Raw genomic sequence first — 24,183 nt, forward strand, 5'->3', positions numbered from 1 at the left:
TGACTTGAATTTCTCAAAGAACCAGCAAAGCCACATTCATCTCCATTAAGGGCTTCAATGACAAGCTCCAAGCACCAATGCAGAATTTCCCTGGCCAAGGACCACAGTTACTTCACACAAGGCTAAATCTAAGAACCCAAGCTAAAAGACAGGAAACAGAGAGAAAGACATTTCAAGAAACAGAAACTACAAGGTGGAGAAAACCACATCTTTAGCTAAGTTTGGTGAAGGCTGAGACAGTGATATGTATAAAATTAAATAAGAAAAGAAAAGGAAAAAAATTGGTTCCAGAGAAAACAAGAAAGCTGCACAAGGGAAGAAAAAGGAGTCATAATTACCACGTGGCTCAGCTATAAATCATTTTAAAAAGTCATAAAAATATAAAAACCTAATCAAAATAATGACATAAAAATATATTGTGAGGATGGGACAAAGGGAAGAGTGCATGTGTGTGGTGGGCACATGTGGGTGAAGGACGTCAATTAAATTTAATTAAAGTTAAATTAAAAATCAAAAAGTACAGCAAGACAACTCTAATATTGGGGAATATCAAGTAATTACTAAATCAATCAGCTAAGAGTTGAAAGAGGTTGCCTGTGGTATGACACAAACAGGGACATGAAAAGTCAGGCAACTACGGATTTTCATGATTTTCTTCTGTTTCTCTCAACTATGTTCATGTGTAATTCTGATAAAGATTTAAGAAGCCATACTGGAATAAAATACATCTTTTCAATGTTCCCATTAGTATAACAAAGCAAAGCAAAAGGTATTCATTGATGGCAAATTAACTCTGAGTCTTGGTCATACTCTCAGTTCCGTAATACAATTTTTTACACAAAGGGAGGATTTCTATTTTCAGCCATACTTGGCATCATCTATTCAAAATGCACTAAAATTAAAGTTTTCCGCCCAGGGCTCTCATTGCTTTTTCTTTTCCCAATTTCTCTCTACTCCAAAGCTGAACATCTGTGGTCTCTGGAAACTTTTCATTCTAGAAAAAAAGGGATGGGGGCAGGATCCAAAAAGTAACAGAAAAATACATAAAGACTTTTCTTACTGGGAGAAAACTGGTGGAGCAGTTCTTTTCTGTCACTCATTCACTCCTTAGGATTTCTTTCAACAGTATTTCCCCTTTTGGTTTATTGACAGGCATGGAACACATCTCTTCATTATTCAGAAGCCACTGAGATGTGATTACTCATGAATACAGAAAGTCAACTGCTTACAGTCAGGCTTAACTGAACAGTATGAGAAAGACTATTTAGATCAATTTTTAAAAAAATGGCAAGCCTACTTTCCACAAAATGCAAAATCTATAATTTCTAAGAATCTACATAGGGAAATAATGAGATTTCTTGATTTAGAGGGATATGTATCAGTAGCACTTTAATAACTGAATTCCATCAATTGTTAGAAGCAGGCTGAATTAAGGAATAGTTTTTATTTTTATCTTTTAAGGAATAGTTTTTAAATTGATGATTAATACACTACTATAAAATACAAAGTCACTTATTGAGTAAAACAGTATAAATGTTCTTTAAGACATTGATTCTTTATCATCAAAACTGGATTCCAGAAGTCAATGATGAGAGAAAAAAGCAACTAACACGACAATAGTTAGTGCTTTAGTATAATTACAAAATAGGGTATGTCAAAAATCCCTAAGAAGCTCATACTTTGTAGTTATACAGTGGTTACCGAACTTCGCTGGCCACAAGGGGAAGAAACTATGCACTTTATGACAGCTACCATTTAAAAGCCTTCAAATGAGAGACTTCTGACACTTTTAGTTTTGTAACATTTTTGTAAATCAGGTAACTCACCTCTTTGTCAATTTTTGATAACCAAAAAATCTTACTACCCTTGTTTTTGAACACATGGCCCATCCAAAGTCCAGCCAAAACAAAAACGAATGTTCTGTGCTTTTAGGAAACTTCGCAAGAAATATCAGCAGATGAAAATGTTACCGAACAGTAAGTCAAGAAGTGAGTGGCACCTAACACAGATGCTTCTATGTCACCTTACCACTTACCTGAAGTTTTTCACGTGGTCTTCCACCCCTGAAAGACGAATTGAATGCTGCAGAGCATTTAGGTAAGTCAAAGCTTGTGTAGAGGATCCCCAGTTCACATCTGTGGGAAGACAGGGTAAACACAGCAACACACCAGTATTAACCAACAATCAATAACCAGTTTGAGGCACAGAGAAGTAAACGATGCTCCCATGTTTAAAAAATCAAATGCTAAAATAAACCAATGTACTGACAATGCTCAACAGTTCAAGTGCATGGCATGACACTGTGATAATGCTAATCTGAACTGGAACTGCATTTAAAGAACAAGTACAGTTCAGAAAAGACTAAGGTGATGGGGCTAGAGACACGCTGTGCATGCAACTCAACAAAGTTCCACAAATAATTTTAAGATTATTGTTTATATAGCCAGAGGCCTAATGGGAAAGAGGCTGATCTCTGATGGAAAGATTTCAAAACTGTGAAATTACCATTCATAGTACTTAATAGTTTAAGTTATTGGAACAGGAAAATTTCACACTCTGCATTGAGTAAACAGCCTGGACACCAAATAGGACTTTAGATATTTGTTATTTTAGAGAAATAATTGTTTCTAAGATGGCTAAAACATTACCTGCTTTGTCCATTTCATTTCTAAAGCCAGCACTCTAATCCAAAACCTCCCTGTATCATATCTGGATTGCAAAATGCTTCCTCACAGTTTCAGATGACGACACTGCAGCTACTCTTGCATTTCTTCCTAACTTAGTCGAATGGGGCCAAAACTTGTCAAACTTTTCTCACTGGCTCCTCCCTCAGTGTTACAGTCACCACACTACACTGGGCTAATCCCAATACACCTAATGATCATCATCTTATGTAGAGATACACCCAAGAGTTACCAACACGACACGTTCTGGGAAATCTTTAACTATTTCCCAGTTAGGACATGTTTGTCAAATGTTCCCTGCTATATGGTGAACTAACGGAAAGATACTACATCTTTCTAATATATCGTCCATTCCGTGCAATTTACTCCAACAGGTGCTAAGACCACAGTACTAACACGTATGCTTATTAGGCTAACGGCTATTACAAGAGCTATTCTACGAAGTCTAATCCTTCCAAGGAAAAATTTAAAATACATTGAGGGTCACCCAAATGTTAGTAATACAAATGTGTCATTTTTCTGTAAGTAGGATTAGTTAAATTTACGGGCAAGTATGAAATTACATAGAATAACAAGTCTTGTGGTAATTATTTCACTAAGACCACATATATCTGGAAATGAGAAGTATTTTAGGTTTTACACAAAGCACCTTTCAAGTACACAGAAGATGAAGCTTAGACAGGAAAAGTAACAAAGAACTTCGAAGTGTCTTGTGGCTTGAAACAATAAATATAAAAGAGTACTAACCTGGTTTTTTGTAGGTCACATAAATATACAGCCCAAGGACTATGACATATGTTAACAATGCAGCCCACCAGTTAATGACAAACATCACTATGCAGCAAAGAATAGCTCCAATAAGTGATATCCACATGTTGTAGTATTTGAATGCAGGACGCCATCCTAACAATTACAAACAAAACAGATACATAAAAGTCAGTGAAATACCTTATCTGCTTTAGACAATGGAACATATGTGTGCACAAAATAACTTTCTTTGTGGTTGCTTTAAATATTCAGTATAAGGCTAACATATAAAAGTAGATTCATGGAGCATTACTGAGCACAATGAACTTTCACAATTTTTGAAGGCCATGAAGAAAGCACATGTATTTAATTCTACTTTATTCTATGCATCAACCTATCTTAGGGAATACAAAAAAACTACAAAAGATTGAGAGGAAGTTTCAAGTTGAGTCTTTACAAGTGTGGCTTTATGTTTTGGATTTTACCATGAAACATATGCATATTCTAATGCATATACAAAAGAGTTCAAACAAAATTTTCTGGAAAACTGTTAATTCACCTACTTGCTAGAAAAATTAACAGTTGGGTGTAGAAACTTATCTTCCCATTTGATGAAGTATTTATGAATTAAGTTCACTATAAAAAAATGCTCAAGACCATGTTTTCAAATTTTCATTCCATAGCCAAAAATATTATTTAAAAATCATTTCAATAAATTTCATATTCTTTTCTTAAATTAAACTTTTAATTGTGAAATTATTGCAGATTCCCACAAAGTTGTGAGAAATAATCCAGAGAAATTCTGGAGACTTTTTCCCTAAGTTTCCTGCAATGATAACATCTTGCAAAATTACACAATATCACAACTAAGATACTGATATTAATACAGTAAAGACAAAGAGCAGTCCAATGTAAGCATCCCTTGTGTTATCCTTTTACAACCACACATACCCATCTCTAAAATTTATATTCTTAAAGATAAGACTGAAGCTAAGATGTGTGTGTCCCAAGTTCCATACTTTATCTTCCCTATTCTGAGAGAATTTGAGACCCTAAGAAGGAAAATTGCCTTTGTTCCTTCATTCTTTCCCTGATGTCCAGCTGTTGTTATGGTTTATAATAAAAAGTCCTCGATGAAAGCATATGGGGCAGTTTTTCAGTTCCCAGAGACCATTTAAAACAGAACTCCACAGAACTTACTGTGTTAAAAATATTTTTCTGGGCATGTTAGCTTTATCATAACCATGTTCTTAGAACTTAAATGGAAAGCAGTTAAATAAATAATAAAAACAGGGAGAAAATAATTCTTTCATAGTATTAGTCAGAATTGGAGATTAATGCTATCTTACATGCTTCTAAGACAAGAAACAGTAAACTACCAGTAAACTTCATGACAAAGAGATCTTTGAAGACTCACTTAACTTGACTCTAGAGTAAAGGTGGACTGAGCATTAATGGGTTAATCACTCACAACACCATCTTTTAAAATGTGTTGAAGTTTTATTATTTTCTCTAAAATCAAAGACATTAATGCATTCACAGAACTTTAAGAAAATGTAAGATCACCTGGAGATTTTGCAAGTGAGGCATGGAACACCGAAAAATTGATCAAAGCATACGATGCAAGGAAGAAGTTAGAGATAATTGGAGCGATAACATTCAGTTCAGCTGCAAAAGACACATGAGGTGTATTTAAGGACACACTATACACATTTTTTAACTTTTTAAAACATGAAATTATTTTAAGCCTTTAGATGATAGATAGATATAGCCCTATATCCACACTTCAGATTTAATGAGTACATATATTTTGCCAAAGGTACTTCATATACTTCCAGACATCGACCCTTGGGTCCATAGTTGAACCCTTTCCACCTCATTCTTCCAAAGTTGCCCTATTTTTCCAGTGACATTATATAGTTTTACTAAACACATATATAGTCCACAAGTTTTATGCAGTACTGTTTTGGGTATTTTCAAAGTCAGACAAATACCATATTTATCATTTTGCAATTTGGTTACATTTTTTATATTTGAGACTCATTCATACTCATATGTGGAGATAAAGCGTATTCATTATTTTTACTCTCCGATAATAGTCGGCAGTTTCATTCTTCTGTTAGTAGGTATTTAAGTTGCTTTCCTTTTCTATTATAAATAATGACCCTAAAAACATCTTTGGATATGGTTCTTTGGATATACGTGCAAGTTTCTTTAGGATATATATAGACTACTAAAAAGAACTGCTGGACTGTGAGAACCTTTACAAAACATTAGTGATTTATTCTCCAAAGTAGCCATACCGAAGAGATACCTAGCAGCATTACATGAGAGTTAGTTTCCATACTTGCTTGTCTATCTGACTTTTAATAAAAGTCTACTATCATCTTCAGCAGTGGAAGACTCGTTTAACTCACTTGTGATCAGAGGTAAAAGTGCCCAAAAGTAGCTCAGAGGAGGCTCTACCTTCAGGAGGGCACTAAAACCCTTTCTCGTACGCTGTCATTTTATTTGTTTCAGGGACAAGAACCTAGGGGTTCCCTCTGATGGAGACTTAGTGATGGTAATAATTTTCGCAGGTATGTACCGAGCACTATAATTTATAGTATTTTCTACGTACACTTTCATTTAATCACAAAAAAACTAACTTAGTTTACTAGGCAAATTAAGGTTTTCTTCATAATTTAATAATTCAATGTTTAGAGTTCACACTATAAATGTTACAAAATCTGTATTAGCACATCATTTGTATGACTAACCAATTAAGATGAATCCAAGGGCAATTAAGAATGTTAAGATGTAGCCACGAAGAGGTTCATTATTTTTCCCATAACCTTTAGCAAACATCTGGAAAGCTGGGTAGATGTTGTCCTTACATAGAGCCTAGTGAAGAAAGGCAAATATTAGAGGAAATATAATGAAATTAGACAAACAGATTTCCTTACAGTTATAATATGTGTAAGTGTATAATACTGTATAATACTGTATAAACATATAATACTGTAAAATTTCAGACACACTCAGGATTAGAACACAAGATTTCTACTTCTTGATCCTCTTTCTTCCCACTGTGTCACACTGCTTTACCTAACAAACGATAAAGGAGACCAAGCATTTCAAGTATCAAAAGGTAGTTGGTAGAGAATACCACTGAAGTTTTTATCTACCTTACCCCCCTCCTCACGCTGAAATTCTTTTATGAAGATAAATGGCAGAGAAGCAGGCATACAAATAAATCTGAAAATTTGAGGAGTATGACATAGGTGTGACCTACATCACGAAAAAAAAAGTCTAAATCCTAGACTTAAAGCAAATAAAAATCCTAATTATAAAACTTAACCACTTTTCTTAAAACTCTACTAAAAACTATTTTAAGAGATATATTCTACATTGACCCTACTCACTGGCAACAACTATAATATCAGGAATAAGGCTGCAGAACAACATCCTATTCAGTGTCAGCTGTTTGCTTAATGCTCATTAAAGGGAGGTAAGATGTGCCTCATTCGTCATCCTGAGTAGCTAACACAATGTATGGTATATAGTAGGCATTCAAATGTTCATAAATCAAAACATAAAGGCTGTCATCATGCAAGGGGGCACAAGGTCCTTTAATTCTTTCAACTTATACTTGGACTGCATTCCTTATTCTTAGTAAGACATTATAAAAATTTGTGCAATGAGAGTATGTTGAAAAAACAAAACTCCATCACCATTTACAGAAAGACAACTTGACGATACCTTCACAGTAGGTAAATGCACTCATGTTTATATAAAGAGAAACATTCACAAAATTAAAGATACCTGTCTTGAGATGTGTGTGTATATGTCATACACATATAAAGGCAAACAAATGATTTGAAAAAGTTAAGAATCCCAAAGTGAAATATATTACCATAACTTCCCTTTCAATAAAGCTTGTACTATGAAAATACCTACCTGAAATATTTTGGGAGCACTCACAAGGGATGCTAATGCAGAAGAAAGAGTGGCTGAGAAGATACCTGCAGAAATTAATGGTGCGAATCCTGACACCATGCTCATTACCTTAAAAAAGGGGAAAATTAAGTGTTACAAACAAGTCAAGAAAGAACAAAATACTATATATCATTATTATGCTAATGAAGGAGACTAACAGTCGGGGCGGGGCGATATGATAATAACAAGCAGTAATAATGGTTATGTGCATTACAAATTTCTAAAACATATTTACCAGTAGCGTTCACCTTGAATCTTTTTATTTGGTAAAATTTCAGACACACAGCAGACAGAAGAGCATAATGAACCACCAAGTATTTATCACCTGCTTTCAACAATGATCAGCTCAGGACCAATCTCACATCATTGTGAATCAAACCCCAGACATCACTTAATAAACAAATATATAAATATTTCACCATGTACCTCTAATGGGTAAGAACTTTTAAAAACTCTAACTACAAAGCCACTGTCAGAATTTAAAAAGTAGTTCCTTAACATCACCAAACAGCCTATCACCATTCAAGTTCTCCATCTTTTCTTGCCTTTTTAAATAGTTTAAACCAAAATCCACAAAAAGACCACACATTAAATTTGGTTGATACGTCTCTTAATGTCTTTTTCAATCAGCAGGTTCACTGCTTTCCTTTACATTTTACTATTAAGTCATTCATTGTCTCAGGGAAGCCTCACACTTCTGGATTTCACTGACTGCATCTCCAACTTGTGGTATGTAACCCGCTGCTCTCACCTCTGTATTTCTAGTGAACTGACAGATCTAGACAGTGCATCAGGATGAAGTACAAGTTCTGTGGCAAGAGTATTTCAAGATGGTGCTCTTCCATCAAGGTTGTTTTTTCTTTCTTTTCTTTTCTTTCTCAAGAAGGTTGCTTTTTCTCTCTTTTCTTTCCTTGCTCCCTCCCTTTCTATGAGATTGGTATTGTAGTTATGTTTTCTCTTTTTTAAAAAGAGACCGCAACTTTCGGAACCTAATGTGGAGATATTTCTACCTCAAAGGACATAAGTCTATGATGTGTCTTTAAATAATGTGGGAAGTAGGAAGTTATAAATAAAACAAAGTCAGCCAAGCACTGGTGATTAATAAAATCTCATAAAGTACATTACACTGCTTTCTCTATCTTTGTACATGTTCAAAAATTTCCCTAATGAAGTTTAAAAAAAAAAAATGGATTGATCATTTAGATCATGAGAAGACAACCAGATAAATCCAAACTGAGGGGCAAAAAACAAAGTAACATGCCTGGACTCTTTAAAATAGCAACACCCTGGAAGATTGAAACAGGCAGGCTGGAAACTCCTAGATTAAAGAATTTTAAAAGAACATGGTAACTCAATGCCATACGTAACCTAGATTGGATTTTGCATCTAAGAACAATAGCTATAAGGGACATTACTGGAGCAAGTGGGGAAAATGAAGATGGATGATATATTTAAGTAACAGTATTTCAACAACAACGAATTCCTGAAGTGGGCTAACTATACTGTGCCCATATAGAATATTTCAAAGAGCTCAAACTGATGGGCATTTTATGGTGTGTATAATTTGTTTTCACATATTTGAGAAGAAAGAGACTATACATATATACAAAGGTAAAGGCCTGGGGCAAAACATAAACACCTAGTAAATTTAAGTGAAGGGGTAGGTATAGAGGTCTTCATTGCACTGCTCCTCCCACATCTTTGAAAACTGTGAAAAGACAAGACAGAGGTGGAAAACTGTCTGGAGGACTCAGGTACTGTCAACTTGACCAATCCATTATAAGTTCCACCAGTAGTGAATGATGATCATTACCTAGATTCATTACTTCCCTAGTAGAGATTTACTTTTCATTTATAGTGACCAAGACCGTGCCAACTAAGAAGGAGACAAGGAAATATGGTTTTAAGGTATTTGTGACTATTTTGCCCTTGACTGTAATTTTATACTTTAAACCAGATGTAAAGTTAACTATAGGCATGATCCCGAGCCATAATGCATACATCTGGTTTCATGTGTTGATAATTCCACTTTGTTTCACCTAAGTAGCTCTCTCTATATCTTTCAAAAGACTTAGTATTAAAAATGAAGAATATATTAAAGTGGCTAAAAAAATATTAGCATTGACCTCTGTAAGCATTTCAGAGAGAAAAAAATCTTAAACAAATGATTTTCTATTCGGCCCTTTAGTCAAATTTTGGTAGTTAGATATATGCCATATGTTTTTCACAATCACTATGTTTCACAGTCGTTAATACTAGATTAGCAGTGCAACTCCTGTCTTTGGGGAAGGAGATTATAAAGGACAGATAAGATGGACCAGAATAAAAATGAACAGACTTGATTTCTGCTATGTATACTTTTCAAATCCAAAATTGTGTGCCTGTCCATCATGACCCCAAAGGTAAGTGCAAAGACAGGAGATAAAGGAAGAAAAAAAGCAAAGTACAGAGAAAATGATACTTTGCTGGATTAAGGCAAAACAGACACCACAAGCATTACATATAATATAACCTTTCATCTGTCAATTTTGAGGGAAAAATCACATTTCCTCTTCTTCTATCACCTCTGAAGGGAGGTAAATAATGCTCCACACTTAGCATCTAGAAACACTATCCTTCTAAAATTTGCTGAGTTTCCTATTTTCTAGTTACATATTTACCCAATAACCTCTGCATTTCCCACCATTTTATGATAAAATATGAATAGCAAGGATAATGATAATGAATGTAAATAATGGTAACATCAGTGTTGTCCACAATACATGATGGAAACAAAGATGACAAAAATAAAGGTCTTATCTCTAGTAAGAGAAAAAAAACAAAAGTCAAGATTTTTCTATGGGGGAAATATATGTGTATGTGTTGATGATTTGAGGTTCAAGAAAATCTTCATGGAACTGTGTTTCCTTGATTAAAGGCATATTTGCACATATAGAAAGAAAAAAAGTAGGTGCATTCCAAGCAGAATGAAGTGCCAAAAAAAAAAAGGAAAAGATTAGGAGAAGCATGTGTGCATGTATATATGCAAAAATATGCAACCACATGGGTTCAGTGTAGATAGAAGGCAGTGGGACATAAGACTGGTTATGAAGGGTTTTGACTGACAGTAAAAAGGCTCACACTTTATTTACTAAGCAATGGTGAGTCAGTGGTTTCAGAAGACATTAAAATGTAGAAATACATTAAGAAACCTACGACTATATATGTAAAAATCAAAATTTAAGACAAAATGATCCAAGTCATTTTTCTTCCTGAAGTATGAAAAGACAAAGACATGCACAATGGCATTATCAAGTGTGGTTTTGGGTGGATTGCATCATCAAACTCCAACTTGCATGCTTGTTACTTATGTTCTGTGTACCATTCTTCATTCTCTAAATGATGAGTTTACGCTTTTACAGGATTTTTTTGTTTCACTTTACAAAGCATTTTTAAAATTTTTGAAGATTTATTTAGTTGTATAAGCAAAGCAGCTTTACATAAACCAAGCTGCTCTTTGCTTTACTGAGTCCATACTAGACTTGATAAAGACAACACACTTTTGTATTTTAAGGCAACAACACAGAAATCTGATTGGCATTTTCAGTCACTGGGCAGAGATCAACATTTGTGCCTTTCATACACAATATCAATGTCAGAATTGGCCTGGATCATTAGCTGGATATGAATACTTTCTTTCATGCCTACGACTATGCCTAGTCTTGTGACTAGAAAAAAACAAACTTCTATTATATAATTGGGTTCAATATTTCTAAACACTGAAAATGTAGACAATTGCTTGAAACCACAAAAAATAAAAATAACGCCATTAAAATGTTACATTTTATTACAAAATTTCATTATTCTACATGAAATTTATACTGTCCTAAAATACAATAAATCATCAATTATTGTTTATTATAATTACACTAAACTGTAAAAACACCAGGAAACAAAATTTTTAGTTTTCCTTTGATTCAGTATAATCTTCTGTTTGTAAAAACCCATATATTTTACAAAAATTTCATTTTACCTTTAGAACCTTGTAGAGATAATAATAAAAGGAAGAAGAAATGATATCCTCCAAGTTCTGGACAAGTAGTGTTATCTTTTACACAGTTCATATGTTTTAAAAGGTCACAAACTTTCAAACATCCATTAAGAACTTAATTCTGGGGGTGCCTGGGTGGCTCAGTCAGTTAAGCATCTGACTCTTGATTTTGTCTCAGGTCACGATCTAACAGTTCATGAGGTCAAGCCCCATGTCAGGCTCCTCACTCACAATGCAGAGCCTTCTTGGGATTCTCTCTGCCCTTCCCCTGATCTGTCTCAAAAATAAGTAAGTAAACAACAACAAAAATTTAATTCTGTTGTTCAATGGTAGTTTAGCACACTAGGACTATATGGGCCTTATCTAACTAAATAACACTACTGATACTCATCAGTGTTTTTTTAAAAGGGATTTTATATATAAAGCAATTATGTAGACACCTCTAATTAGAAAAACAAACTCATTTGAACAAATGTGGATTTAAAAAACTCAAATTAACATGAAATACTTGTGCAAATCTAACAAAACACGTATAGGACTTGTATTCTGAAAACTACACAGTGCTGATGAAGGAAACCAAAGACCTAAATAAATGGAGTAATAGACTGTGTTCATGGATTCTAACACTCAATAGAGTGAATATGTCATTCTCCCTAAATTGATATACAAGTTTAAAGCAGTTCGTAACAAAACCCCACCAAGACTTTTTTCAGATAAACATAAGATTACTCTAGAATTTTTATAGAAAAGCAAAAAGAACTAAGATAGCTAAAACCATTTTGAAAAAGGATAAAGTGGTAGATATCAATCTACTTGACTTTAAGACTTATTATGTAACTACTCTAGTCAAGAATGTATGGTACTAGTGGATGGATAGATGCAAACATCAATAGAACACAATAGAGAACCTAGAAATAGACCCAAGAAATATGACAATGTGTGAGATGCTTGTTTTCTTAAACTATACACCATACATATGTACTATATATTGTACCCTAATATAGAAGTGTTACCCTTGGGAGCCCTTTTGCTCTTGAAGAGCTTCAGATTTTACCCTTTCAAAATTTTTCTATTTGCCCAATTAGTTATCTAGAGACTTTTCCAACAGATATCTGGGTAGAAAATAACAATAACCCTCCCTTCTAAGTTAGTGCTGGAATCTCAATGCCCAAATTTGATAGCAGTCTAACCTCTACATAAATGTCTGTATAATATAAATATGATGCTTACCTGGAAATTGTTCATTAGGCCATAGGAACAAGGGCTGGTTTCACAGGATGAAAAGTCGAAGTTTAATTTGCAGGCTGCAGAAGTACAGTTTGTTAGCTCTGTTACAATAGTGTCATTAACGTTCCCAGTGGCATCTCGAACAACACAAGAACCTGAAGTGCAAGGTACAATAACAAGATAGCTCAAATTTATATTCATTTCAAAATTACATATATCCATAAAGCAAATTATGGTACTGAATATATACTTGTTAAAAGTACTGACATTTTCACCATTTACTTTCATAGCATTTATAGTTTACAAAGATTTACCTGTAATAGAATTTAAAAAGCATCATGATCCCCAATATTTTAATGAATCAAAACATTATTAAAAACTAGTATTTTACAAATACACGATTAAAAACCCTGTACATGTGGTTGTGGAAAATGATAACAAGCAAAACCATTTCTAGGTCTATTTGGTAAGATGTCCTTAAGCAAATATAAACACGTTGTGTTGAAAGAGTTACAAATGGGAGCAATGTTTTCCTGCTCCAAGTATTTTATATTTGAAACATGCCAAAGATCAGATTTCAGGTAATATCAAACTTCTGTGAAGGAAAGCAATGTGAATATCAATGAATTATAATTCTGTTTAAACCTCTGGCTCAAGTAAGTCTACCCTGTTATTAAGAAAAGACATGATTATTGGAGAATTGATTAAAAATAACTGGTGGGGCAGAATGAACGGGTATAGGTGAAACAAGATTAACCACACATTGTTAATTCTTGGTAACTTCATTGAAACTGAGTGATAGTTGATTAGAAAAAGCTCTCTACTCTTGTGCAAAATTGAAAACTTCTATAATACGACATTTAAAAAACTTTATTTATAAAAAAGCATTTCATTATTTGGAACAACATATGATGTGTAACTACTGGCAATTACCATTCCTTAGACTTCATATATTTTTACTTTTGAAGCACTTTAGCACTCCTGTCTCATCACATATGAAGTAAAAATAATAAACAGTGTAGCCTAAAGTGAACAACAAACAGAAACTTAAGTTTGAAAGGAAGAACATTTTAATGATTAGACAGCCTACATCAAGTCCTTTTTGTCCTCAATTTCTTCATCTAACTCTCAGAATAGTGTTTGCAAAACCATGTTTCCTTAAAGGTGCTTGTGAAACCATTTGGGTGAGGGGAGAAAAGAAGCTTGTCTACCCTTTATAAAGCACGTATGCTTTTAAGTGTTTCATATTCTGATGTTCTACATGGATGTGATTGGGTGAAAAAAGGTTCCATTACTTTGAACTAGTTACACAACCACTGATGTAGGCTGGTCAGGGAGAACAGACACTCCAAGGGCTAATGTGGACAGAATGAAAGGAGTATGATGGCCAACAGCGTTAGGGGGTAACATACAAACAGAAACCATTTATTTGCTGTAACTATTTTCCAATTTGAAACATAACCAGTTATATAAACCTTTCTTTAAATTAAAACTAAATTTTCTAGTGCCAAGAACTTTTAGGGGAACACAAAAATATTTTGCTAAGCTTATATATATAATTGATGTGTTTTTTCTAAATGAATTTCAGAGATTTGCGCATATACAGACTTGGAAGAATAAATGAAATCCAACTCCTTTACTAAATGTGAATTTAGCCCACCATGATAGCATTATTAGCATTTCCAATTCTTGTTTAGTGAAGTTTCAAAATTACATTTAGGCAAATTAACAGGAGAGTTTATAAAAAGAGTTCTGTCATTACTTCACAACATATCACCAAATATGTGACAAAATACAATTTTCTTGGAGTGAGCAGGTGGCTCAGTCGGTTGAGTGCCCAACTTCGGCTCACGTCATCATTTCATGGCTCATGGGAATGTCATGATCTCATGGTTTGTGGGAACAAACCCCAGATCAGGCTTTGCATTAACAGCACAGGGACTGCTTCAGATTCCCTGCCTCCGTCTCTCACTGCCCCTCCCCTACTCATGTTCTCTCAAAAATAAATACACATTTAAAAAATTTTTCTTACCGAAATACTATGAAAACCTTATACTCTGTGGTCTATGATTTTGGAGTTTGATTCTTCAGACTGGTTTTAAACTAAAGCTTTATTCTTATAATATAGTTCAGAGATTTAACTGGAAAACGAGTCTAGACATTAAAACAAGGCTTACAATTCAAGAATATATGTGTTCTGGGTAAAGTATATAGTTTCACCAAAGTGTAGTAAAGGCAATACAATTTATCTATAGTCACTACATGTAAATTACAGGCAAATAAATATTTACCTTTTTTTTGGATTAGTATATTTTAAAGAACCTACTTTACTAACATTCTTTAAAGAATTCATTATAAAACAAAACAAAATCTCTCTTTGCCAAGAAAACACTTCTGGAAATCAAGTGTCAGTTATCCTTGGTAAGGAAATCTCTAAACTTTCAGTCTTGTGCAAAACAGTGATTTAGAGACTGGTTGACCACTTAAGTCCTTTCAAGTTCTAAAATGCCATGATTTCATGAATGTAATAAAAGATTTAAAACCATTTTCATTCGATTTAGTAAGACTTCAGTAACGCTTTTCATTTGATGCACTATGTCCTGTTTACCAGAATCATTTTTTTATGACAGAAAATGCCAAATGTTGTTTAAATGTCTTGAAACAATCTTCATACGTAGTAAGATTAACATGCAAATATAAAATAATGACCATAAGCAAAAATATTAAAAATTTTATAAAGATCACAAAGTAAAATTCACTTACTTCTACACCATTGTATTACATTTTCTATAAACTGTAGCTCAGTGAAATTTAAGCTTGCAAATAAGACTACATAATTTTCTAATTTACTTTAATAAAAATCTTAGAGGAAAAAACAATAGAGCATCTGGTAGTTTAGCTAATGCCTATAAAATCATTACCAGTTTATTTAAAACTCTTTCTGAATTAAAATATGCAACTCTAAACCTTCTTACTGAAATATTTCTTAATTTAAAAGTTAGAAATATAAATGTCATGGAAATAAATACTTAAAGTCTGTACATCACGAAATTTCTGAAACACATAAAAAACTATATGGTTATTTACCTACGGATACTGCAATTCCTATGTAAACCACTGTAGTAATTAAAATGGCTAAGAGTGTTCCTTTGGGTATGGCTGACTGAGGATCCTAGAAGGCAAGAAAAAAAATTTAAGTCTACCTTTAAAAATAATATACATCTACCGTTTTTTATACAGAAGTGATCCAGTACCTTGTAATACTTACCGCAAGATCACCTGAGATATTTGCTCCGGCAAGAATCCCAGTTGCGGCAGGGAAAAAGATGGCAAATACAGAAAAGAAAGTCTCTTCCTCCCGAAAATCCGGTCCAAAGTTCTCATTAAATATTTCAGCTATGGAGAACAAAATGTCTTTGGCAATTAATGGAAAGCAGATTGCACCATTATAATTTAGGTCAAGTCTGAGCGATACATATGCACGATCCCTCGCTTTTTTTCAGTTCAAGTCACTGGTAAATTCTTGAATACCTCCTAGGTGAAGTCTGGCATTCCTCTTTTCTTATATGAGGGAACAGTTTACAATCAAAATGATGATTTGACTTCGGTCATGCATACTAGTCCATATACCTTACTAATTATGTTTCAAGCACCTCTACCTTGATTGGTATCACTAGTCCAGATGTCAATCAAAGCATGGATAAACTTCTTAATGTCTGGGGTCAGTCAAGGAAACAAGAAAGGAGGTAGAAAAACATCATACTAACATGGAACCATTTTTTTCTTACATCTAACCTACATACTATCTGTATAGCTTTCTCTACTTCCTAGTGCTGACCTGTTTATGCTTCGATGCTGAAGTATTCATCAGGCTTCCACACAATTTTAGCTGAAGCAAACTAGGTAAAGTCCCTTTCCATTGTAACAATAATCAAAGCTTTAACTAGTCCTACTGTTTTCATCTATTATGATGGGCCCTGACAATGAAATAACCCACTAACTGTCATTTAACCATCCACCCATCCACCAGTATCTGAGTGTGTGCCATACGCCAGGTCCTCTGCTAGAGCCATCTGGTAGCTCACTACCTTAGTAAGATGAATGGCAAGATAGCAAAGCAGTATCAGTCACCAAGAAAAAAAGTCACATTCCAAAATTTATTTAGATTTATGTACTTCAGACTGAGATAAATCTAGATATGCTACTTATACAATATTTATTACTATACTAGATAGCTATGCAATACTTTTGTAAAGTTGCCAAGGATCTGAAACACAAGGAAATGAAAAACGTGGCAGTTATTTGTAGCTATTCTGAAGTCAACCTAAGTCACAAAGAGAAAATATATAATTACTAGGAATATTTTTAGAAGTAATCATCCACTCTAATTTTTAACACTTCTTTTAGAAATAAAGTTGCAAAAAGAAATGCTCAAAAAATTTTTTTTATCCTAAAAAAACACAAGTAAAAAATCACTTGTAATTAAAATAAATGTCACAATTTATGAGAGCATAAAATAAAGAAAAGGAACTACCTAAGTAATGCTACTGAACTTTACTTCTGGCATGCATAGTAGACACCTGTCCTCCCAATGGAGAAGATAAAGAATTTAAAGCCCAGCTTAGAATCAGGCATGAATACCACTCATAAAAACATATTATCACACTATCAACCCAGGACCAGAAGGCACAAATAATGGGTTGTGAAGAATGGAAAAGCATCACTGGCTCAGGTAAAATCCTTGGAACAATTCCTATCAGAAAACCACCCAGGCCAACTAAGTCAGTGTCTGATATAAGCCAAACCAGTGCTACTCACAAATGTTCTAAGGTCTGTACGTTATCAGTGAGCTTACACCAGGGTGTAGACCAACTAGGGGTCTAGGTTGCACAATTTGGGTCAGCTGATTTTTGTTCCCAGTAAGACTTTGTGAAGGAAGAAATGCATTGATATACATTCTGTATCTTTTCACAGATCTGTGTGAGCAGCTCTGGGCTATACAATTTTGCAGTATAAAAGCTACGTCTCTTCCTCTAGGGCTGCAAAACCAGGAATTTTGATGAACTGAAGACAAGTCTATTTATTACCCTAAGTGGTGAGCCTCTATGATGCTGATGCAACAATTGTTTCCTGCTCCATTTTACCCTGTGTAGACAGGATGGGTTGATCCAGTAGGTGGGGAGTTGGGGTGGAGGGGGCAGTACAGAGAGACACTTTGGGGAATAACAAATGACAATTTCATCAATCAGATGCAGAATGAAAAGGGTTACAGAGGTGAAAACTGTGGAAAATTCTCACAAATTCTAATGACAACTGTAGAAAAACTTAAGTTGCAATTACACCAAGAAATGAATGTTTCTTTCACAGGTTTAGGCACTTTGGGTTGTGAAGAATGAAAAAGCCATGTGAAAACACAAGTTACCATTTCAATTAAAAACTCCCTAAATTATAAAGAACAAAAAGCACCTTTCCTCAGTAGCACTGATTTTTCTACATTCTATTACCTTTTGTTGCTAATAATGAAAAACCAAAGGGTTAAATAAAAGTGGTGTTTTACTCTGTAACATACATAAAAGAGACAATACTAAATTGGAGTAACTATACCAAAATCAATTCTATTACAAAGAACCTAAAATATACTAATCTTGTTTACTAATGGAATGTTACAATAAGCACCTTTAAAATTGTTTTTTTTTACTTACATTTATAACCAAAGAAACCTTTGGGCTTCTTGCTGTCCAATGGGATGAATGTTCCTATGACGAAATCAGCAATAGCAAGAAGTAGAATCACCAAAAGAACAATCTGAGCCTAGAAATTTCAAATATTAAAAATCAAAATCAAATCTCTCATGTCTATACACTGATTCACTTTCACTACCATATAACTTGCATGAGGGAAAGGATTTCTGTCTTGTTTTCCCAGAGCCTCAAACAGTGCTAAGCACAAAGCAAGTGCTCAATAAACTTTTATTTTTAATTTTTTAAAACGTTTATTTTTGAGACAGTGTGAGAGTGTGAGCAGGAGAGGGGCAGGGAGAGGAGACACAGAATCCGAAGCAGGCTCCAGGCTGTCAGCACAGAGCCCAACGTGGGACTCGAACTCACAAACTGTGAGATCATGACCTGAGCTGAAGTCAGACACTTAACCAAATGGGCCACCCAGGCGCCCCTCAATAAACTTTTATTAAATGAAAAATCTTTGAAGAACTATCCAAAAATGTTCAATATGCTCGGAAGAAAATGGATAGCAAACGTAGAACCAGCCCATGTATTTCTGAAATTAAAGATGTGCATGCCCTCCAGTAAATCATAAAGCACTATAAATTCCACAATCTGTAGGCTTTTCATCCTTTGTGGTTATTTACTGCCCCCTCCACCTTAAGTACAATGTTGACGTGGGGAACATATCTGTTACAAACACAAGTTTTACACCAAATCCAAAGACAATGCTGAATGTGTGACACCTGTAGGAAAAGACGAAGAAAAAGTACAGAAAGAAGACAATATCCAGGAGGAGGATCTAAGTAGCAATGGGTCTGGGGGAACAATCTATGAGAACAACCCCTCCTCCTGCACTCTTTTTGTTTTGTTTTTGTGAGGCCTAACTGATGTGCAACAATGTTTTAGTTTCCTGGGTACCATGCAATGATTCAGTATTTATACACATAAATTGTGAAATGACCAGAATAAGTCTAGTTAATATCCATGACCAGAGTTAAAAATTTGTCTTTTCCTGTGATGAGAACTTTTAAGATATACTCTCTTAAAAAAGCAACTTTCAAATATGCAGTAGAGTTAACTATAGTCACCATGCAGTACATGACATCCCTATGACATTTATTTTAGAACTGCAATTTTATACATTTGACTCTGTTTACTATTTTGCCCCCTACCCTCACCTTTCCTCCTCAACTCTTAACCTCCCAATAAAGTGGAGCAGATACTCCAGAAAACCTGTGTCATCTGTGGTAAGAAAAACTGCTTGAATGAGAATCATGTCCCAGGTAGTATGAAATTCTATTATTTTCAGTAAAGTCAACTGGTTAAATGTGTAAGTAAATGATTTAATTTTATACTAATGATTTAAGAAAATAACCCTTATTCTTTACAGTTTTCCTAATTTTTGATCTGGTAACATTATCATGGCTCATATATAGCACAGATGTGTGATCTTACATGACTTAAAAAAGGAAACAAGAAGAAACCTAAAAGGACTTAGAGATCCTCAGCAGCATCTGTGTGGATGTGCATTAGTCAGGAAAATAGAGTTGTGCTGAGGAATATTTTCTCAAAGGTACAGAAATAATTCCAGATGCCCTGCCTACATGTTAACATGTGACTTCACCAATTCTTCCCAGTAACAGTGCCCTTGGCTTAGGTAGTTGGGATTTCTGAGAGTTCAATCGCAAGGAACAAGATTAACTTTTCTGATCTCTATGGGCACTAGTTTGAAGTTTATTGCCCCTGTGTTAATTTTCGAAGTTGAACTTTTAAATAATTACAAAGCCAAGAGTTTAATTTGGGCTCCTAACATACTGACCAGAGTGATTCTAAAGAATGTAAATTAAGATTAGGGGAAGGGATGGAAGGTAGGAAGTCAAAAGTTAGAAAGTACTGGGTTTAAGTGGATGCTGGAATGACTGTTATCTCCAAATATTCCTTACCTTGTCAGATAGAAGATAACCTGATACATAAATTTCTCTGAAAATGGCCACTTAAGGAATCTTCAAAATCTAAGTATATTACCACACTTAACAGTGGTCCCTAATAAGTTCTAAAAGTTGACATATTAAATATGTACAGATATTCCAATGATGTCATTGCTTACTTTTGCTTCCCACTCCATTCCAGCTACCGAGATACCTAGAAGGATCACCACTGTAATGGCTCCAATAATTCGGATATCATTGATTTCATCTATCATAAGTATGGAATGTTCCTAGAAGAAGAGAATTATCAATGTAATGAACAATATTAGTTACTGAAGTAAACTCTTTAATTCTTTTTTGAAACATTTCAGAGACATGACAACACCTTACATGAAAAAGTTAGATAAATGACTATGGAATGAATAGGGAGGCCTAAGGAAAAGGAATAAATAACTATGTACTATTGAGGTATCATACAATTATCTCAAGATATCAAAAATATGATCAAATTAATAATGCTGTATTTAATACAGATTCAATAAATCAAAAATGAAATTGGTAACAAGCAAATAAAAATCATAGTATGTCAAAGCAGTACCAACAGGATTTTTTCAAGAAATATATTTTGTATTCACTGTGATTAGTCAAGTCATGCTTTTGAAAATGGTCTTTTATACTGTCTAAGAAATGAATACATTTTTGCCCAAAAGCACACTCTTTCCACTCTACAAGTAAAAATGTTTGTGGTTTAATTTCAATGACATTAAAAACATGCTAACAAATTAAATAATGTAAAAACAGGAATTCATAATAGTTACATTGCTTGCTTTCGTATAGCCCTTGCTTTTCTCCATCCCTGTGGCCTATACAAAGAAGGTCAATGCCAATGTAAGTCTCAGTCCTCCTCAGATTTTACACTTCCTACTGTACTGCATATTACTGCAGAAGAAGAGTTACAACCTAACCTAACATGAACAACTACAGGTATCTCTCAAGGTTCTTCTCATTTAAATATGTCAAATTCTATTTCGCTTGTACTGCTTTAACTACACACATCCCAATGCCTTTTTTAAACAAATGCTCTCCTAAACTCCAGAGCAGTATTATCAACTACTTCCTGGCCAGCTCTACTGGGATGTAACTCAGGTTCCTCAAATTAGACATCCCAAATTAAACTGCCCTGTGTTGCTATTTCGAAGGGAAGGCCATTATCCTCCATTTGAATCACCAACTGAGAAATCTGTATATAAACCTGAAAATCCTTTCCCTTTCTCTAATTTCCCATAAGCCCAATAATCATCAAGTCCACTCATTCAACATTTAAAATCTTTCCAGTTCACTACACTTCTCCAGCCTCACTGGTCACTGTTTGAACGTATGCCAGCATCCCTCTCCCAGAATAGCTACAATCTTCTAAATGGTCTCCCTCTCCACCTGTGATCCCTCAGATCCATTCTCTACTCGAGGGCCAGGGGTTTCTTTAGGCACCAATCTGATCACGTCCCAGCCCCTAACTCTGATCAAGATTAAGACCACAATTTAACAGCAAACAATACCTTTCCTGATTTGACCCTTTTTTTTCTCTCTTTAGTTTTAAATCTTTAGGCTCTAGTCATAAAGAAATATTTACAGGGTTTTTGTTTTGTTTTGTTTTTTAAACAAACCATACTCTTCCAGGCCTTTGTTTCCTTTTCTTCCCTATTCCCTTCATACGATTCCCCATTCCTCTGACCCGCCTGCTAACACCTAGACTCCCATCCCTGGAAAACTCTTCCTTACACTCCTGTGCTACCCCCTTTCCTGGACATAGGTCAAGTGATTACCCTTTGTGTTGCCAAGGTCTCCTACAACTACCCACTTGTGACATCGTATTGTCATTATTTTCTTTGTCTATCTTCCACACTAAACTTCTTGAAGGACGTATTTTGCGTCCATGACAGCTTTCCTAGCATCTAACATGGGGAGTGGTACATAACCCCCTCAATAAACATTTGGGAAACCAACGTCTAAAAGGGGAAATTACCTTAAGCAGCTCCACCACAGTTTCTGCAAATCCAACCACATACATAGCAACTGCAACAGCATTGGCAAAAGCGAAGATCAGGCCAATTGCGCCACCAAATTCTGGCCCTAGACTTCTAGATATTAAATAATATGCTCCTCCTAAAAGAAAGAACAAAAAAAGTAGTAAAGTTAGGATTTTAAATGTCAAACAATCCTTTTAATTTCACAAGAATTCAGAAAGCACATGCCTCCCGTAAGCACAGCAGTTAAATTAACGAGCAAGTGGGTGAGCATATTTTCAGGAAGAAACAAAAGAATTCTTAACAACCCACTTCATTCATTAACAGTTCTCAACATCCAGAGAATTCTGCCTGTATCAAATATAAAATCATCCAGCTATTTAAATCCTTATTTTCTCTTCTAAAGCTTAGACTAAAACGGGCAACAGCCTTCTGCTCAGATTCACAGATACCAAGATCATCTCCCGATGGTTTTCTAAGTAGTGCTTTTAATGTTAATGTAACTTTCAAAATCACAGTTGAGATTATTTCAGTTACTTAAATTAATATGGGAATTTGTTGGTAATGTGAATATTAAGACTAAGCAAACTTCATAAGAAAATTTCACAAGAAACTGCGAAGAAGCATATGGTGGTCTCCTAAATAGATACAGTTTATATTTTAATAAATCCAGCCTAAATGCAATAGTCAACAAGGACATTAAATGAACTATCATGAAGCAAGTGTTTTTCTAACCTAAATATTAACCAGTATTATGATTTTGAGTTAATCTAACGCTTAGCTCTAAGAATTCTTCTAAAATTCTAATTTATTTATGGCCTCTAGGTAATTATCAAACTTAGTTTTAATAATGAAGTTACATGAAGTTATATACATTTTCTCTTAGATACTAATGAACTGTTTAGTTCATAAGACCGTATAATGAAATGCCTTTTAATAGTTGAACATTTCTCCTGTTCTTCTAGTATAATGAAGACAAATACAACAAAAAATCCTATAGTTTAATAAAGTACTAAATACACAAACTTCATTTTGGACATACCTATAATAGGTCTTATAGTTAATTCTATCAATTCTCTCAAAAAAAATATTCTACACTTTAAATCCATCCACCCCAAACTTCCTTAGTTACTTATTTTACCAATTAATCATTTCCACCACCTTGGAAATCTTGGGAAAAAAAACAACAACCTAATCCTATGTATTGATTGGTCTTATGTATTTTTTTAACTCATGTTTATTTTTTAATTTTTTAAAATGTTTATTTTGAGAGAGACAGAGAGCAAGCAGGGGAGGGGTAGAGAGAGACGGAGACACAGAATCTGAAGCAGGCTCCAAGCTCTGAGCCGTTAGCACAGAGCCCGACATGGGGCTCGAACCCGTGAACTGTGAAATCATGACCTGAGCCAAAGCTGTATGCTTACCCGACTGAGCCACCCAGGTGCTCCTGGTTTTATGGTTTTTAATCAGATGAAATTACTTAAAAATCTCCCAGAAATATTTTTGAATACTAAAAAAGTTCTAATGGACTTATATAAGGACAGTTTTTTATGTCAAATAAAGATCTTAGTGTAAGACTAAATCATAATCTAATTAATCACAGGAAAATTCCTAGAATACTCTAATTATCAAGCCTATATTTAACATATGTTCTCAAAATTGATTTAAACTATTTTTGTTTAATGCCAATACCAACAATGAGTTACATATTATTTATCCTGATTTCATAAATGAGAAAATTAAGTCACCATGAAAGGTTAACTGAAATCAACAATGACTCATGGGTTTCAACAGCTGACAATATAAATTTTAAAATGAGAAACATAACCAACAGGACCTGTA

General features: G+C 34.3%; 1 protein-coding gene across 2 annotated transcripts in view; it reads right to left on the bottom strand.

The window, feature by feature from the left end:
• The window catches only part of SLC12A2 (solute carrier family 12 member 2), a 109,699-nt gene that overhangs the window by 37,330 nt on the left and 48,186 nt on the right, over window positions 1-24,183 (bottom strand). For both annotated transcript variants that reach the window (XM_019422116.2, XM_019422115.2), the window contains exons 5-15: window positions 22,341-22,480; window positions 20,497-20,607; window positions 18,369-18,477; window positions 15,935-16,062; window positions 15,754-15,838; window positions 12,670-12,821; window positions 7,371-7,478; window positions 6,191-6,314; window positions 4,998-5,099; window positions 3,432-3,587; window positions 2,036-2,135 (exon numbers count right to left, since the gene is read on the bottom strand). In XM_019422116.2, coding sequence (XP_019277661.1) covers window positions 2,036-2,135; window positions 3,432-3,587; window positions 4,998-5,099; window positions 6,191-6,314; window positions 7,371-7,478; window positions 12,670-12,821; window positions 15,754-15,838; window positions 15,935-16,062; window positions 18,369-18,477; window positions 20,497-20,607; window positions 22,341-22,480 — 1,315 coding nt within the window. The remainder of the gene's footprint in view (window positions 1-2,035; window positions 2,136-3,431; window positions 3,588-4,997; window positions 5,100-6,190; window positions 6,315-7,370; window positions 7,479-12,669; window positions 12,822-15,753; window positions 15,839-15,934; window positions 16,063-18,368; window positions 18,478-20,496; window positions 20,608-22,340; window positions 22,481-24,183) is intronic.

This window comes from Panthera pardus, unplaced genomic scaffold (genome assembly GCF_024362965.1).
Source record: "Panthera pardus isolate Hobbes unplaced genomic scaffold, ASM2436296v1 HiC_scaffold_2, whole genome shotgun sequence".
NCBI lineage: Eukaryota > Metazoa > Chordata > Mammalia > Carnivora > Felidae > Panthera > Panthera pardus.